The sequence below is a fragment of the Cavia porcellus genome, unplaced genomic scaffold (genome assembly GCF_034190915.1).
Source record: "Cavia porcellus strain 051 isolate PalLab524CR breed Dunkin Hartley unplaced genomic scaffold, mCavPor4.1 scaffold_1, whole genome shotgun sequence".
Taxonomy (NCBI): domain Eukaryota; kingdom Metazoa; phylum Chordata; class Mammalia; order Rodentia; family Caviidae; genus Cavia; species Cavia porcellus.
In genome coordinates, this window is record NW_026947484.1 from 211,702,103 (window position 1) to 211,722,370 (window position 20,268).

Below are 20,268 nucleotides of genomic sequence, written 5' to 3' on the forward strand. Positions count from 1 at the left end.
ACATGCCTATAATCCCAGCTAAGCAGAGACAGAGATCTGTCTAGCACATGTGAGGCCCTGGGTTCACTAAGTAGGGGAGAGAGAGCAAGCGAGAGACAGACAGACAAATAGAAAGACAGACAGAGACAGAGAGACAGAGAGAGAAAGGAGGGAGGGAGGGCAGGCAGGCAGGCAGACAGACAGGAAAGAAGGACAGACAGACAAAGAGGAAAGGGGCAGAGAGAGGGAGGGAAGAAAGAAACAGACAAAAAAGAAAAAAGTGTGAAAACTTGTATCTAAAGACTCAAAAATATCCAAATGCTTGTCACATTAGGATAACAGAAACTTATCTTTTTCTTTTATTTCTCATTTTCAAGGAATTCTTTTTTTTTTTTGCCCTAGTACTGGGAATGAAATCAAAGATTTAGGTCACCTTAAATCCTTTCTCAAATAATGAGGAATAGGGGAACTTCTGGGAAGATGGCAGAGCAGTAAGCTGCGGAGAAAACAGCCTCTCTAGAGTCACCATCTAGATGCTGAATACAGCATCATGAGGAAGACAAAGAAAGGAGTGGGTCCCCTGGACCCAAGAAGAATCTCAAGTGTGAACGGAAGTCCACAGAGAAAGCAAAAGAAACACCTCAGTGAAGGAGGAGGTAGCTAGTGGCACCTTGGGACAGAGTGGCACAATTTGGGACTCTGTCTCCACAAGTTGTCTACTAGGGAAACCAGAGAATCCTTAAAGTGAACTATTTGTTTTTCTTTTTCTTTTGTTTGTTTTTTCATGTCTCTTTCTCCTTCACTGTTTACATATGAATGTGAAAGTGGTTCCTAAATTCTTCGAGGATGTGATTCTGTTCTGTTCTTCCTTTTATCTCTTCCATCTCCCTTTTCCTTCAGTCTTCTGCACCAGTTTTCCCAAGATGGCATTATCCCCACTTTGTCCTCCAATCTTACTTCTAATCTCTTTCTCTTCTTCCCTTCTCTATTTTCTTCCTAACTCATTTTAAATTTTAACCCCAAGAGCAAAATTTACACATTATGGACTTACATAATTGTCTGGCTTGTTTTACATTTTGTTATATAATCACAAATCTAGTTCATACAGTTAAAAGTGGCAAATTAAGGGTTAGCTCAGTTTGTTTTCTAGGCTATGTTTGATGCTATTGGTATCACTACAGCCAAAATTGACATAATTGTTCTAAACGGCTGTTGGTCCTAATATCCATGACTGAGACTAAGGGTCACAGAAAACACAGTGGCACAGTGCCAAAGAACCAGGAACCGGGCCAAACAAGTAACAATTCTTCCAACAAATTGAAGAGCTAAGATCTTCCAATAGATTCAAAACCCCAAAACCAACTACACCTGGAAGATACCTTGGAGAAGTAGTCATCACCTAAGGGTCCTAAAAATTGGCAATAAAGCAACCCACGATAGGCAACTTACAAACATCACCCTAGGAATTAAACTAAAAAAAAAGACAAAAAATAAAATGAGAAGACAAGCAAAACGCAACGTCAGACATCCAGTTAAACAAAGGCAAACTGAGGGTGCAATGAGGTAGGACAACCTGAAAGGCCCTATCAAGTCTCTCTGAAACAAAGCAATTGAATGAGGCTTTGGAAAAAATGAAATCAGAAATAATCTCACAGATAACTAGAGATTACCAAAATACAAAGCATGCTTGGGGATGTTAGAGCAGATACAAACAAAAAAAAAGATAATCTTAAGCAAATTATGGAAGTTCTACATACGAAAGAAATCAAGTCCATAAAACAGATTCAAGCAGATATTCAGGAAAATAAAAACTCCACTGAAAATACTTGAAGATTAGGCCAATCTGAGGATAGGATCTTAGATAATGAACACAGGTTTGCAGTTGACAGCCAGGAAAAGATTTCTCAAGGTCCCTTGCTGGTTTTGAGAAATCAATCCAGCAACTGCTACATGACACAAAGAAAAATAACAAGGTTAACTGGAGTCAATGAACAAGCAGGAGATACCATAAATGACATTAAAAACATGTTCACAAATATCACGACAGAAAACTTTACTGGTAGAGAAAGAATTTGACATGCAAAGTAAATGAGGTATCCAGAAATCCAATTAGCAATGATCAAAAAAAAATCTACAGCCAGCATATCATAGTCAAGATCCCAAAAATTCAACACAAGGACAGAATCCAAAAACCTGTTAGAGAAAAGAAACAAATCTACTACAAAAGAAAGTCCATCAGAATTACAACTGGTATCTCAGCATCAACTCACAAGTCAGGGAAAGCCTCAAGTATTCCAAATTCTAAAGGAAAACAACTTTTAAACCAGATTGATGCACCCCACAAAACTATCTTTCAAAATTGATGGAGAAATAAGACATTAGCATGAAAAAGAACATCTGAGGAAATTTATTACCACCAAACCAGAAATCCAAAATGTTCTGAAGCACATTCTAGAAAGAGATAATAAGGACTACAGACCACTGAATCCTAACAGAAGGAATCCACCAGGGAAGGCAAACAATTAGAGGGATGAGAATACAATGGGGGAGCCAACAACAGGAAAATAACATGATAAGGTAAGTCAATACATAACAATGTTAATGGTTTCAATTCACAAATCGAAAGACACAAGCTGGCACTTAAAATCCAGGAATGGTGCCGGGCAAGAAATCCTAAGCAAGGGGAGATATACTTTGCCGACCTAGGAATGAACTCAACTAAGTAAAACCAACTGGAAATGCAATCCCAGTGATATAACAGGAACAGATAAGGTCTCAGCGCAGAAGCTGGATCCCGCGCCACTGGAAGCTGTGCTGCTGCTGCGTCCCAATCGGTGTGGCAAGGAGAGAGGTACAAAAGCTCTGAGAGTGGGAAGCGGTGAATGGAGTTGAGAGCGGGACTGGCCAGGAGCCCTGCACCGACCTGTGGTGAGAGAGCGGATCAGGGACCCTTCCATTAGAGTAGGAGGCTTCAGCAAAGGACATACTGGGACCAGGCAGACTAGCCAGAATAGGTTGTTGCAGTGACTTCAGTCACATATTCCCCTCTCAAGCGGGATTGGTGGGCAATGCCTGGCCTGCGTCATGCCGCTGACTAAGACCCAGTAGGCTAGCCCAAACCAGATCCCAGCACCTGGAGGTTGACCTGGAGGGGCAGGCCCAGCATAGGCTGCCCAGGTCCATAGGCTCCCTGGTACACTGCAGTGGGCAGGAACACCTAGCCGGCGCAATTCAAACAAACTGTAACTGACAAAGAAAGACACTGGGCCTCCTATATTCGCTTGAATAAAAGGAACAAAAAATATGGGAAGAGGGAGCACCAAGAAAGGGTCCTCGGTCCCCAATCCTGAGAAATATGCAATATCAGACACAGCACCAATAGACATAAAGCACTATCTCCAGAGCCTCATAGACGAGTTCAGGAATGAAGTTATTAACAGCCTAAAGCAAGATATATGTAGAATAGTTAAAGAAATGCTAAGCACCGCCCAAGAAAAAACAGATGGTAGAATGGAAGAAGAGGAAAAAAAGGGGAGAATTGTTTGATGGAGAAAATAGAGAAAACATAGAATACGTGAAGCAGGTTCAAAGAGAGTACCAGGAAACTAAAAACTCTCGAAAACTGGAATAACAGTTTGAAAGAAACTAAGGATAGATTATCTAAACTGGAGGGCAGATTTGTAATATGGGAGCATGAAATGAAAAACTTCTTAAAAATAACAAAAAAACTAACAGCAACAATACAAAGGCTAGAAGATGATAAGAGGATCTATAACTTAAGAATTAACAACATAAAAGAAGAAGTAAGGACACAAACAAATGGACTACAAAAGCTATTCACAGAAATAATCCAAGAGAATTTCCCTAATTTAGCAAAAGGTAAAGATACTCGGATGTATGAGGCATACAGGACCCCAGCAACCTACAACCCAAACAGAGCTACACTCAAGCATATAATAATCAAAATTCCAGAAATCCAATATAAGAACAGAATATTAAAAGCCATCAGAGACAAGAAACAGATCACTTACAAGGGAACACCCATCATAATTACAGCAGACTTTTCAGCACAAACCATCAAATCATGAAGAGCGTGGGGGGAAATAATTCAAGCTTTGAAAGATAATAACCTCCAGCCAAGATTGATATATCCTACACAACTGTCCCTAGAAATTGATGGGAAACAAGGTGCTTCCAGGATAAAGAGGAACTAGGGGAATTTGCAACCACCAATTCAACTTTACAGAGAATACTGCAGGATATTCTAAAAAAGAAAAATACCAAGATTCCAGAAATAGTGGCAGAGAGGCCACAATGAATGGAGCAGAAAGCAAAATGAAGAAGACAAACTGACAACAAACGAGAGAAAAAGATCTCAACAGAAATGAGGCAGAGAAGGTTGGATGGTAGCAACAGCTATTTTGGAGAAAACAAGACATCATAATAGCCAGTGCTGATTTAGTATCATTTTGTTTTGAAGTCCCATCAAACTTGTATTCTTCTGTCTCCATCTGTCTTAAAAGGTTATATCTTATTGGATTTTATTATATATGATAATATAAGTAAAAACTTGTATAGACAAGGAGATTATACAAAAACCATTGTTCATTTTCTGTTAACTGGTTCTAAATACCCTGTAATAATATCATTCTCTGTTTTACCATATTTGACATTATTCTCTTCCAAAAAAAAAAAAAAGTAATAAGAACTAAGGAGTAATAAAACCCGAAATGTGTATTTTGTTGTAAAAAAGAGAGGGAAAAAAAGTGCTCTAAAGGATACAACTACAAGTGTGTTTAGGGGTGTTAAATAGATGACTATATTAATGTTTTTGGTTGGATCATTGAACACAACTGTTTACAGTCTCACTGTTTGAATGTCCACTTTGTATGCTTTGATACTGTGACTTGAGCAAATATCTCTAAGATGATAATGTGTAATCTATTAACTAGTGATTTCTTACTGTTTTTTTTTTTTTTAGTGTCTAGTACTTATACCCTTACACCACTTTGTTTTGTTTTGTTTTTTCTCTTTTTCCTTTTAAATAAAATTTAAAAAAAAAATAATGTCATTTTCTTGAATGGTTTTATAGTGTCTTGATATTTGGTGCTACAGTATACGAAGTTATACTCAAAGATTTCAAGGAAAGAGACACTATGGTGACTATTTTTATGTCAGGATATCTTGTGGTGAAGCACTATTTTGCTTAAATGGTTATGTTTTGACCTGCGCTGTTCTGTTGTTAGGCCCTCTTTTATCTCAACCCCCCCCCTTTTTAATTATTTACTTTTTTCTCCTTTTAATTAAGGGAAAAATAAATAAAAAATAGTAGGATACATTATAGTAAATCCTGTATTGCCCTCACCATCTTGTTTTGACTGATTTTTCCCCTATGCTGCTTTGCTTGATAGTACCAAGTTTGAAAGTATAGGCAAAACTGTGAAGACAATAAGATTGATTATGACGCCCATTCCGGTTGACTATTATCTTCTTTTAAAGTCTTGTAATGTCTCCAATGCTTTGGTTTTATTCTTTACTGTTTTGTTCAATTTTATTATAACTGGCAATTCTTCTTAAAATAGCAAGAGGCAGTATGGTAACCATTATTGATCACCTTGTATTTTGTTTTTACATTATCTCTTATGTCCATCCTTTTGATTTGACTGACTCTGTTCTGTTATGTCGCATTTGTTTTTACTCTCTTCAAAAAAAGTAATAAGAACTGTGGGAGTAATAAAACCCAAAATGTGTAATTGTTATTGTACAAAAGAAAAGAAAGTGCTCTAAAGGTTATAACTGCATATATGTTTAAGTGTATAAGATATATGACCATATTACTGAGTTTTTTTGGATCATTGAACAAAACTGTTTGCACTCTCACTGTTTGAAAGTCCACTTTATATGCTTCAATTTTGTAACTTGAACAACTATTTCTAAGATGAGAATATGTAATATATTAACTAGTGATTTCTTTTTATTTTTTAAATTTTGTATTACTTGTACCCTTTTTCTTTTTCTCCTTAAATAAAAAAAAAAAAGAAGCAAAATCCAACAATATTCTGCATGCAAGAAATACATTTAATTCAAAAATAAATTCATTAAGTCAACAGATAGAAAACAGCTGGGCATGGTGGCTCATGCCTGTAATCCCAGCACTTGGGAAGCTGAAGGCAGGAGGATTGTTGTGAGTTCAAGACTAGCTAGCGTAGATTACAAAGTGAGCTCAAGGCCCGCCTGAAATGCAATAGTGAGACCCTGTCTCAAAAAAAAAACAAAAGATAGAAAATAATATTCCACACAACAGGAACCAAAAAAAAGTTGGGGTAGCTACTCTAGTGAAGATAAAAATAGCCTTTTTTTTTTTTTTTGTACAGGGGATCAAACTCACAACCTCACACTTGCCAGGGAGGCACTTATGCTGCTGAGCTATACCTTCAGCCCAAGACTGATTAAAAGTTCACTACATTCTCATAAAGGGAACAACAGTCCAAGAGAAAGAGGTAACAATCATAACTATATATGTAACAAATACCAGTACACTCAACTATATGAAATAATTACTAACACACATGAAAAATCAAATAAGCCCAAATATAATTGTATTGGGAGACCTTAATACCCCACTGTCACAAAAGGACAGATCAACCAGACAAAGAAATCAATAATGAAATATTAGAATTAAATCAAACTTTTGAACAAATGGACCTAGTAGATGTCTATAGGATATTTCACCCCACAATATCACAAAACACATTTTTCTCAGCTACACATGGGACATTCTCCAAAACAGACCATATACTGGCTCATGGAACATGCTTAAGTAAATGCAAAGGAACTGACATTATCCCATGTATACTATCAGACCACAATGCAATGAAATTGGAAATCCATGCCAAAGGAAACCAGAAGAACTTCATAAACAAGTGGATATTAAATAACACCCTACTGAACAACCAATGGATCACAGATGAAATTAAAGAAGAAATTAGACAGTTTTTACAGTTGAATGATAATGACAATATAATGTACCAGAACTTGTGAGACAAAATAAAAGCAGTCTTAAGAGAGAAATGTAGGGTTGGGGATTTAGGTCAGCGGCATAAGCGCCTGCCTTGCAAGCAGACAGTCATGAGTTCGATCCCTGGTACCGATAAAAAGGAAAAAGACAAAAAAAAAAAAAAAAAAAAGAGGGAAATGTATAGCAGTAAATACCCTTAGCAGGAAAACAGAGAAGCACATACATACACAACTTAATGTTGAACCTCAAACTTCAAGAAAAAGAAGAGCAGGAAATTACAAGGATCAAAGCAGAAATTAACACACTGGAGACTAAAAAAAAATACAAAGAATCAATGAATTGAAGAGTTGGCTCTTTGAATAATAAGATCAAATTGACAAACCCTTAGCCAAACTTAACAAAAAAAAAAAAAAAGAAAGAAAGAAAACCCTCAAATCACACAATTAGGAATAAAAAAGTGAATGAAATCACAATAGATCCTTGCAGAAATCGAGAAAATCATCTATACCCATTTTGAAAACTAATAAGATGGAAAATACAGAAGAAATGGACAGATTCCTAAATATATACGAATTACCAAAGTTGAATCAAGAAGGTATAAAAACTCCTAAATATAACCCAATATCAAAAATAAAATTGAAGATGTAATTAAAAACCTATCAACAAAGCAAAGTCCTGGGGCTGGGGATTTAGCTCAGCGGCCTAAGCATCTGCCTAGCAAGTGTGAGGTTGTGAGTTCGATCCCTGGTACCAAAAAAAAAAAAAAAAAAAAAAAAAGAGAGAAGTCCAAGACCTGAAAGATTCATTGCTGAATTCTATAAGAAATCCATAGAGGACCTAATACCAGGCCTTTTCAAACCCTTTATGAAACTGAACATGTGCCAGACCCTACTTCAAAAACAAACATAGGTGTGATGGCACACATCTGCAATCCCAGCACTCAAGAGGCTGAGACAGAGAATTATCAGGAGTTCGAGGCCAGTCTGGGCTACATAGTGAGTTCAAGATCTGCCTGAGCTACACAAGCAAAACACTGTCTTAAAAAAAAAAAAAAAAAAAAAAAAAAAAAAAAAGTCAAGATATGCTATGCGTTTCCACTGGCCTGACTGGACTATGCCTAGTGACCTTTCAATCGCGGAGCCGAGGCCACATGAATCCCAAGGGCCAAGGGCGCACAGAGGTGATTTCCAACACGCCTAGGGGAAGCACTGGAACATTGCTCAAAACTCAGAAATAAAGGAAAATGACAAGACAAAAGACCAAAATGCAATCTCAAAATGTGATCTCCAGCCCATCCCAACAGAACCTAGAAGCCATGTACATAGAAGAAAACATAAGCCATATACCTGAAATGTCTGAAATGATAGCAACTGAAATAAAGAAATAACTCTGGGAAACTATTAAAGAACTCAAATCAGAAATAACCTTCCATGTAAAAGAAGAAATATAAAGGTTAATTAAAGAACTGCTGAACACATCTGAAGAAGACACAGTTAAAAAAATTAGAGGAACAATGCAAAAAGACGGAAACCCTGAATGAACAATATAAGAAACAAACAATTCATGAAGAAGATTCAAAGAGATAAACAGGAAATCAAAAATTCCATTGAAAGTTGGCAAAATCATCTCAACAAAAGTGAAGATAGAATTTCAGACCTCAGGCTGGGGGTTTAGCTCAGTGGCTTAAGCGCCTGTCTGGCAAGCGCGAGGTCGTCAGTACGATCCTCAGTACCAAAAAAAGAATTTCAGACCTCAAAGACAAGATTGCAGCTAGTGAACAGGAAAGGAAAGATCTTTTAAAAATAACAAGGAATTAGGAAATAATTCAAGAGTTGCAAGATGATGCAAAGAAAAACAACATAAGATTGATAGAGATAAATAAAAAAGAAGGGGACAACTCAAATGATATCAAGGGACTATTTACAGAAATAGTAGCTAAAAACTTCCAAAACATGAGAACAGATACTGATATGATCAGTGAAGCATACAGAAGTCCAAATAGCCATAACAAAAATAAAACTACACCCAGATATATAATAATCACCATCCCAGAAATCCAACGTAAGAACAGAATATTAAAAGTTGTTAAGAGAGAAAAAGACAGATCACCTATAAAGGAAAACCTATCAGAATCACAGCAGACTTCTCAACACAAACAATGAAGTCAAGAAGAGCATGGAATGAAGTATTTCAGAACCTAAAAGAAAACGACTTCCAACCCAGACTGATTTACCCTGCAAAACTGTCCTTCAAAATGGATAGAGAAATAAGATACTTCCATGACAAAGAACAGCTGAAGAACAGAATGGAAAGGTAAAGATGCAACAGCAGAAAGATAACATGTCAAAAACAAACCAATATATAACAGTTATAACCACTAATGTAAATGGCCTCAACTCACCAAGAAACAGACTGGCAAAATGGATCAAGAAACAACATTCAACCATATGCTGTCTACAAGAAAACCATCTAACCCAAAAGGAAACTCACAGACTCAAAGTCAAAGGATGGAAAACAATTCTTCATACAACAGAACTCAAACAAAAGCAGAGGTAGCAATTCCTTACTTAAAAAAGGAAAGAAAAACTCAAATTCATGCAATAAAGAATGAAAAAGGTGAAATCACTACAGACTCTGTGGAAATACAGAAGATCATCAACACCAATTTCAAAAACCTCTACTCTCAGAGGTTCAATAACACAGAAGAAATGGAGATTCCTAGAAACATATAAATTACCAAAGCTGGGTCAAGAAGATGTAAAACTGCTGAATAACCCAATTTCTATTAATGAAATTGAAAATGTAATTAAGTCCTTACCAATGAAGAAGAGCCCAGGCCCAAATGGATTCACTGCGGAACTCTACAAGAAATTCAAAGCAGATTTAATTAATGCCGACACTCCTCAAACTCTTCAATGAAATCGAAAGGGAAGCAATTCTTCTTAAGTCATTCCTGGAAGCAAATATTACTCTACTCTAATACCAAAATCTGAGAAAGACCCAACTATAAAAAAGAGAACTACAGATCAATTTCCCTAATGAACACAGATGCAAATATTCTCAATAAAATAATGGCAAACAGAATGCAGCAAATCATCAAGATTATATACCATGACCAAGTGGGATTCATCCCAGGCATGCAGGGATGATTCAACATACATAAATCAATAAATGTAACCCACCATACCAACAGAGCCAAAAATAAGAATCACATGATCATCTCTATAGATGTAGAAAAAGCTTTTGATAAGGTCCAACACTCATTCATGATAAGAACCTTACAGAGAATTGGAATAGATGGTCTTTACCTCAGTATGATAAAGGCCATCTATGACAAACCAATAGCCAGCATCATATTAAATGGCCAAAAACTGAAGGCCTTTCACTTAAAATCAGGCACCTGACAAGGATGTCTATTACCACTACTCAACATAGTACTGGAAATACTAGCCGCGGCAATTAGACAAGAGAGAGAAATAAAAGGAGTAAAGATAGGAAAACAGGAAGTTAAATTGTCATTATTTGCAGATGACATGATATTCTACATAGAAGACCCCCAAAACTCCATTGAATAAATAAGTGTAGCTGGATACAAAGTCAATACTCAAAAATCAATAGCATTCCTATACACTAATAACAAAATTACTGAAAGAGAAATAAGAGAAGCCACACCCTTCACCATCCAAAAAAATGAAATACTTAGGAATTAATTTAATGAAAGAAGTAAAGATCTATTCAGGGAAAATTATAACACCCTGAAAAAGAAATCAAAGAGGACCTCAGAAAATGGAAAGACTGGGCCAGGGACTTAAAAAGTGTGAGGTTGTTAGTTCAATCACTGGTACTAAAAAAAAAAAAAAAAAAAAAGAAAAAGAAAATAGAAAGACATCCCTTGTTCATGGATAGGAAGAATAAATATTGTGAAAAGGCTATTCTTGCAAAACTGTTATATAGATTCAATGCAATCCAAATCAAAATACCATTAGCATACCTCATAGATTTAGAGAAATCACTCCTAAAATTCATCTGGAACCAAAAGAGACCTAGAATAGCAAAGGCAATTCTAAGCAGCAAAGGTTAAGGCAGGAGGCATCACAATCCCTGACTTGAAATTATACTACAAAGCTACTGTAATAAAATCAACATGCTACTGGAATAAAAACAGACCTGAAGATCAATGGGATAGATGAGATACAACTACAACTACAAACTCAACCACCTTATCTTTGATGAAGGGGCCAAACATGTTCACTGGAAAAACAATAGTCTCTTTAATAAATGGTGCTGGAAAAACTGGCTCTCCATATGCCGAAAACCTAACCTAGACCCACGCCTATCACCATGTACTAAACTGAAGTCTAAATGGATCAAAGATCTAAGTATTAAAACAGAAACACTAAACCTATTGGAAGACAAAGTAGGTAAAAATCTTGAAGACAGGGGTAGATAAAGAATTCATGAACAAGAATCAAACCACACGGGAAATACTTCCCAGAATCAATAACTGGAATCACGTCTTATTAAAGAGTTTCTGCATGTCAAAAGAAATTTCCAGCAGAGTAAAAAGAAAACCCACAAATTGGGAAAAAAATCTTAACTGTCCCTCAGACAAAGGACTTCTGTCTAAAGCATATGAAGAATTAAAAAAATTAGACCTCCAAAATTCAAAGATCCAATCCAAAAATGGGCATCTGAGATGAATACACAGTTCTCAGATGAAGAAATACAAATGGCAAATAAATACATGAAAAAATGTTCAGCATCATTAGTCATTAGAGAAATGTAAATAAAAACCACACTGAGATTCCATCTCACTCCAGAAAGAATGGCCAGGATCAAGAAAACTACCAACCACAAATGCTGGAGAGGTTTCAGGGGAAAAATGAATTTTGCACTGTGGGTGGGAGTACAGACTGGTGCAACCACTGTGGAGGTCAGTCTGGAGATTCCTCAAAAAGCTGGGATTAGAAGTCCCATTTGAAAAAGCTGGGCGTGATGGCTCACGCCCATAATCCCAGCACTCAGGAGGCTGAGGTGGGGGGATCATTGTGAGTTCAAAACCAGCCTGGGCTACAAAGTGAGCTCAACGCCAGCCGGAACTGCATAATGAGACCCCGTCTCAAAAAAGACAAAAAAAAAAAAAGTCCCATTTGACCCAGCTATTCCACTTCTAGGCATATTCCCAGAAGAACTGAAAACATCATACCACAGTGATATATATGCACCCATGATTATAACAGCACAATTTGTGATAGCCAGATCTTGGAAACAACCTAAGTGCCCATCTACTGAGGAATGGGCAAAAAGTTGTGGTATTTTTATACAGTGGAGTACTACTCAGCTATAAAGATCACACTGAGATATTTATAAATAAATGGATACAACTTGAGACCATACTCATAGGTGAAATAAATCAAATTCACATGTATAAATACCGTATAGTCTCCCTAGTGTAAGAAATGATGAGTACATAAGATTTTATAGTAATCATGGTTCCCTATTATATTGCTTTGAAGCCTTATAATGTTTTCATTCATTGGTTGGAATGGTTTTATTCTGTTTTGTTTGATTTTATTATGTGTGATGATATGAACAGCTATTTTAAAGAAAACAAGACATTATGGCAGCCATTGCTGATTTAATATCATCTTGTTTTGAAGTCCTACCATGCTTCTGTTCTTCTATTTCCATTGGTTCAATCATGTTGTGTCTTATTGGATTTTAATATGTGTGACAGTGTAAACAGTTTTTTAATGGAAAATGAGATATTATAGAAGCCATTGTTTATCTGCTGTTATTTGGTTTTGAATGTCCTGTAATACTTTCATTCCTGTGAATGGTGTTATACTATTCTATAATGTTTGATATTGTGTGTGAAGGTATGCTCAACTACTTCAAAGAAAGAGACATTATGGTAGTTACTGTTAATATCCGGTTGTGAAGTGCTGTGTTGTTTACATTGTTCTGTTCTGATTTGCTTTGTTCTGTCCTCTTTTGTTTTATTCTCTTTAAAATAAAAAAAAAAAGATGTTATGCACATGTACCAACAACTGAATGTAATCACTGTACGTTGTAAACATACTAATAAAATTTAAAAATTTAAAATATCACACAGAAGAACTGCAAATTACTTAGAGCTGACAAGAGTACACATTAGTACTGTACCTCTCCTCTATTCTGTTCTTATCCATGAGAGGCTGCTTAATCCATTGGTGAACTAGCCTCTGTCCTTGAGGAGTTTTGCATTTATTCAGCAATGCAGCCAGAGACTGAGAGCCAGTGGTATCTTCGACAGAACCCTAATAAACACAATATTAAGCAAGAAACATTGCATACTCATTAACAAAACCTTACGATGCTACTTTAAAAATCATCAAGTACTTTTGGGAAAAGGAACACATAAATATTCTTCAAATTAAAATGAGAAATTTTCATTAAAAAAATCCCTTTTATTAAGCTCAACTTTAACTCTGATAATCTACACTTTTAGCTATATTTTTTTCCTCAAGCTAAAACCACATTATAATTACTGCAGTTGATGTAAAACTCCTGAAAATGAAGCTTTAAAATACTGTTCATTTACAAGACTACTCATAAAACCAGGACAAAGTTATGCAGAACTAAATACAGCTTAGAGCTAGATAAATGAAATACAGCTATTCAAAACTACTTATCTTAAAAAAAAAAAAAAACTACTTATCTGTTCTAAGTATAATACTTCAAGATATTTAATAATGTTCTTCAGTATATATCAAAGAAAACATTTTTAGCTACTCAAAATTTTTAACTCATGTGATTTGTTTTGTTTTGTTTTTTACCTGGAATAGATTAAGGGCTTTAACTGCTGCAATATCCAATTTCATGTATTGGCTGAAGTCAAAAGTAGTCAGTTCAAACTGCCCAAAATTTGAATCATCAGATAAAAGGTCTAAGAACTTGATTACTGCAGACAATGATGAAACTGCAACCTAAAGTTAAAGATTTAAAATCAAATTTCTGTATCACCAATACTAGAGTTTAAAAAACAAATACAACTAAAAACTGTAGTGTAATTTTTCTTGCTGTTCCTTCCCCTTTGGAATCAAGAAAACAAAAATTAATCTCAAGATTACAAAACAAGTTTTAGAAAGTTTAAATTACCCACAAAGGCAAACACTACTATGAAGAATATGAATAAATCTTACAAACATAATAACATTGAATGGAAAAACTGGGCCCAAAAGTATATGGTATATAATTCTATTTATCATTTATTATAAACTACAAAATCAGTCAAAACCAACCTACACGGTCAGAGGTCAGAGGTCAGAACCATGTTACCCTGGTGACATAATGACTGTAAGGAGGTGTGAGAGAGGCTTAGAGGTCCCGTAATGTTCTGTTTCATGGACACTGATTAGGTGGGTATATTCAGTTAGTTAAAACTCTATTATAGACTTATGCTGTGTACACTTTCCCATATACACTTTTAAACAAAATAACTTTAAATTATATATATTCTTATTGCCTGTTGTTAACTATAACAAAAATAAAAGTCAAGACATCAAACTGTTAGCCAATGATAAATTACACAGTGGTGGGGCTGGGGATTTAGCTCTGCGGCATAAGCACCTGCCTTGCAAGCAGGTGGTCGTGAGTTCGATTCCCGGTACCGATAAAAATGAAAAAGACAAAAAAAATAGATAAATAAATAAATAAATAAATTACACAGTGGTACCTTGGTTCATGAAGTTATTTCTTTCCGTGATTCTGTTTCTAAACCAAATTGGACAAGAACGGAATCAGATTTCCCCAGGTTAACATTAAATCTTTAATCACTGAATTTGTTTCAATTCTTGTCCCAGAATTGTGGAAAGAATTAAGTTCATAAACTGAGGTACCACTATATTAAAGTACACATGGATGGAAGCCACATAGGGCCCTGGGGCAGAGAAGCCAAATCACCCCTCCCATGAGCTGACCAGCTGACCTCACACCCCCACCAAACCACCAGCTGGTTCAGAGGACAGGCTAAGGTACAAAATAACTGAAAGCTTGAATTGCTTAACTTTACAGGCTGAGGCCGGTAGTGAGTAGCTATTAGAAGGTAACAGTATACAACATAGCTAATAAGGAGACTTCCTTCTGTCATTTGTGAAATCCAATATTGTTCAATATTGTTTTGTTTTGTTCCAATTTATTCTTTTGCTTTATTCAATGTTCTCTTTTTATTAGTTTTACTCTGCTTTGTTTTATTTCATATTACTATGTCTGACGGAATAGACAACTATTGTGAAGATAACAAGATATACTATGGTAGCCATTGCTGATTTCCTATTATCCTGCTTTGGAAGTTCTGTCCCACTTTCACTGCTTTGTTTTGACTGGCTTTACAATTCTGTATTGTTGGGTTTTATTTTCTTTAAAATAAAAAATAAAGTGTACTTGAGGGGCTAGGGATGTAGTTCAGCTGTAAAATATGTACACAGATGCACACAGTTCAATCCCCAGCATCACAAAACAACAAAATAAAATATACAGTACTTAACATTATGTTCATTGTGTGTCTCTTTTCCTTATTTGATAATATAGTAAACTACTCTACCCTTGCCAAACCACTAGCAATCTTTTAAGGCAAATACTTTTAGCTTTATTTAACAGATAATGAAACCACCTCTAAGAAAGACAATTATTAAAGTTCCCCACAGCTGACAGATAACAAAGCTGAGATAAGAAACAATTTCCCCCACTCCAGTCACTATGCCACGCTCCACTGAAGCGCCAGAAGTCAGGTTCTCTACTGTGAAACAGCAAATACGCTGTTGTAAAATATGCCATGTAAAATATGCATTATGTTTAAAGTTATGTTTAAGATTCTTCAATCGGGGGCACATCCCTTGATTATAGCACCCTAGAGGATGAGGAAGGAGGATCAACAGGAGTTGGAGGCCAGCCTCGGTGACATAGATAAGTTCAAGGTCAGCGTGGCACACAGAGCAAGATCCCATCTCAAAAAATCATAAATAAAATAAGATAAATTTTTTCAGTCATACCCTTAAGGTTTTATTTCTTTGTTTTTAAACAAATGTCACCATAGATAAAAGAAGCTTAATATTACCAACCCAGACTTTAGGTTTTGAGATAATACAGAAATGCCTTTTAAAAAGTCATTATTTAAGAATAAATTCACATTTCTATTTCACATACCTGGTTTTCCATTTCTGGCAAGACAGCACTATTCATCTGTTCTCCTTTTTTGCCTTTCAACAACCGGTTGAGGTCCTGGTAAATGTCTTTTGTGGAAAACTCAGCTCTTTTTCTTTCTGTGATCAGAATTCCTGCTCTCTGAATAATCTATTTTACAAGAAATTTTTTTAATTACTATTAAAAAACAGAAAAGTATAGCTGGATTTGACAGCACATATCTATAATTCCCCTTGAACTACCAATACATAATTCTCAGTATGAGCTCAATGGCTGAATACACACTTAGAAATGCTCCAGGACCTGGGCTGATCACCAGATCATCAAAACCAAAAAAATCCCCAAAGAACTTTACATTATTTGTTTGATGAATCATGCTAAAAACAGTAATATTTACTATAATAATTATTCTTTTGGAATGAAGGCACAGAGAGGAGAAAAGATCTAAGGTACAAGTCTTACACAAAAACAACTTATTCTGATGTCCTCTTAAACTGTTTCCGTCAAAGATGAACACCAACACATTCTTCAAAATAAACCATGATTTTGATTAGATGAAAACTGATTTTAATTTTTCCATAAATGAAACAGCATCATTTGAATTAAAGAGCTTTTCCAAGGCCAGGATCACTCCCTTACCTGCCGCAGCTTCCCCATGTCTCCAGCAGTCTCTCCTCCTGGTAAGACACATTCCTTTGGTCCAATCTGAATCAAGAGCGCCTCGAGATTGGAGAACTGATCATTATCAGGGAACTCACATAGTCCTAGCTTCCTCTGCGCAGAGTCAACATACCCAACTCCAACCTGTCTTTGACCATCAACTGCAGACATTTTAATGCCCACAACACCAATGGAAGCTGCCATATCATTGTTACCAAAGAGAATGTCTTCAAACTGAGAAAGATTGCCAGGAGAAGCCTACACGAAAATAAAGAAAAACTTTAAGAAACTGTTGAACATACTGTTATTTTACTACTAGCAAACAAGATTTTTAGTAGTTAATTGTTTTCTTACAAAAATAATTGCTTGTAGTATGTTAGACCGGGCCACCAACCAGAGTGCTCAAGTTCACCAATATCTCAGCTGCACGGACAAATGGAATCTGACTATTAAGCCAAACATAGGAAGCGAGCTTATATGAATTACAATGAACACCTCAGGAGGCAGTAACAGATGGCCTGGAAATTGTGGCTTCACCTAGAAGTCTACACAGTGTATCAATGTGCCCAATTTGTTTGGATATGCTGAAAAACACAATGACTACAAAGGAGTGTTTGCACCATTTTTGTGCAGATTATACAATCTGCAGCCCTAGGAAGTGGCAATAATGTCCTACCCGTTGGAAAAATCAGTTTCCAAAAGATCACTGAGGCCAGACCCAAACTTTGATGTACTACTCATCTACAAAATTTATCCAAGTCGTGATGAATATGAATCTCATCAAGACAGAGTATTAGCCAGGATCAATAAATGCAGGCATTCAATCATAGCACTGAAGGTCTGAAGATCCAGGCCATGAACAGTTATAGTGGGGCAAGAAATAACAGATTGAAAATGGCAGTGGAGCAGAAGATAATGGTGACAGTTCACACTGTAGTAATGCACCCACATATAGCAGTCAGGAAGCAGGCCCTAGTAACAGATGGACCAAAATATCTGATGATTCTGGGCTTGAACCTAATAATAACAAGGCAACAGTAGCAACTGATCCAGTTATGGATGGTGCTAGTGAAACTGAGTACTCAGGTCTCATCCCGCACTTATGGGAAAAGATGACAGTGACCAGACAAGACACATAAAAAGACTTCAGGTAGTGCCACTGTCAATCACCTATCAGAAGTATCTGGCTGTGAGGTTAGCTTTAGAAAACTGCAAAGCAAAGGAGAATCAAACCAGATGAACCTTGAGTGAGCCTCAAACAGCCACTGAGAAGCAGTACACCACTGATATAGCAACAGCCAGCGGCCAATTCACTGAATTAAATGGCTCTTTTTCATTGGAATTGGTCAGTGAGAAACACTAGAAGTGAACAAGCCCCTGGAACTTCATTATGTACCTACCAAGGAGCACAACTGAGATTTTAAAAACCAGTTCTGGACTAAAACTTTTTTATAGCCTAACTCTTTAATAATCATGACTTTTATGGATGGATCTTGGCAATGTTGTTTTCTGTTTCCTTTCTGAGCCAGACTCATTTACACTATTAGAATTACTTCCCCTTAATTTTTTTTTTCTTTCCATCTGGAAGCAGGAATTTTTCATAGTTAAACATTTTTGAGTAAAGATTCAACTTGCTATCATTTTCCCTCTCCCCTCAAAAGTATTCTAGACCTTTGGATGTATAAATACAGTAGTATGTACAATACCCTTTTTTCCTCTTAAAATCTTGTATATTTACTGTTTTCCATATAAACTGTATTATCTTCATGAAGACCACGGTTTAAATTTACTGTGCTTAAAAACAATTCTCATAGGATTATAGTTTTCATGTATTTTCTTCCATAATAACCCACTTAAAAGGTTAAGAATTTGGTGTCCATTGTCATACAATGTTATTTTTTTCATTTTTTCCCTCTGTAAGTTTACAATTTCTGATCATGGGCAAGAGAATCACACAAAATCTTAAGTTCTAAGAGAAAGAAAAACTGGTAGTAACCTATAGTCCTCAATTGTGTAACAGTTCTTTTTTACATTCTGTTGTCATTTCCTCTCTTATATGTGTTTGATATTCATTTCCTATTAAAATATCAGAGATAGATCTGCGCCATGTTGGAACTTAGGATGCTGCGAAACCAAGCAAGCAGCTACCCTCCCTGGTAAGTGGCTGCAGCATGACAGACTATGGCCCTCCAGGGGGAGAACCACCAGGGTCTTCTGAGATCCACACCATGCTGGAACTTACAAAGCTGGGAAACCAAGCAACCAGCCTGCCTCCTTGCTAAGCAATAGTGAACCTACTGGTGAATGGCCTAGAGTCAAACATCCCACTTCCCCTACCCACCTTCTCCTGTCCCCGTCCCGTCCCCCGTGTTCCCCCCACCCCCCGCCGTTAGCAAATGGGAACCAGAAATCTGAGACTATTTTACTCTATTCTGATTAATGATACTGCTCTATTCAATATTGTTTTGATAAGTTCTATAATGTTCTGTATTTCATTTTATTTTGATATACATGATTGAAAGAACAACTATTATAAAGATAATGAAATATACTGTGATACCTATTACTGTTATCCCGGTAACCTGCTGTGAAGTTCTGTACCAATTTCACTGTACAATCTTAGCTGGCTTTATTCTGTCTTGTTCTGTTGTATTTTACTACTTTCAAAATAAAATTTTAAAAAAATCAGAGATAAGGAGATATTTTGCACTTTAGCCTTGATGAAAGTACAAGATATATTCAAAGGTTTCCTAATTCATTTCTTATTGGCAGTAGTCAGATAAGTTTCAAGAATTACCATGGCACATACAACTAACAATGGGGAAATATTATGTATGTTTGAAAAGTGTGCTCATCATTTACAGATGCCATATCAATTTGTAAATTTGATGCCTCTACTAATTTATACTCTGTAGAAGCAAGTTAATGGAGTTTGAGCCCTGGTTGGATAGTGAAAAATAAATCTGTAGAAAAATGTCAACCAATACAGTAAAATCATTTTACTCTTAGTTTTATATTGAAGTAGTATTGAATTTTTGCAAGCCAGGGGGTTTATGCTGACAGGTCAGAAATAAGATAGATTTAGGTATTATTTTTCACCCCTGTCATGATTCTAGGTATATCTCCAAGCTTATATTACCAGTATTTACACAGACATGTTTGCATTGAGAAAATGACCCTAAAGGGTTTTGATAGGAGGGAGTTAGACCTCCCATATCCTTGTGACTAAAGTCTATTTACTGTAAATATTTATCTGTCGACATTCGCTGACTGCAAAAGGAGAAAACTAGGCCTCACAAGGTGACCCTTGCCTGGAAACCAACACTATGGGCTGGCTGCTGCTGAATGGGGTCAGCCACACCCAAGCCTCTCTCTCTGTGGAGGGAGAGAAGCAGGCCTTACCAGAAGGCCTTGCCTGAAACAATATC

At 36.2% G+C, this 20,268-nt stretch overlaps 1 protein-coding gene and 1 pseudogene across 1 annotated transcript in view; one reads left to right on the forward strand and one right to left on the reverse strand.

The window, feature by feature from the left end:
* Msh2 (mutS homolog 2) overlaps positions 1-20,268 on the reverse strand; it is an 82,847-nt gene that overhangs the window by 51,859 nt on the left and 10,720 nt on the right. The window contains exons 3-6 of the mRNA XM_003473075.5: positions 16,820-17,098; positions 16,184-16,330; positions 13,816-13,965; positions 13,163-13,296 (exon numbers count right to left, since the gene is read on the reverse strand). Coding sequence (XP_003473123.1) covers positions 13,163-13,296; positions 13,816-13,965; positions 16,184-16,330; positions 16,820-17,098 — 710 coding nt within the window. The remainder of the gene's footprint in view (positions 1-13,162; positions 13,297-13,815; positions 13,966-16,183; positions 16,331-16,819; positions 17,099-20,268) is intronic.
* Positions 17,236-18,256, forward strand: LOC106028304 (E3 ubiquitin-protein ligase RING2-like; annotated as a pseudogene).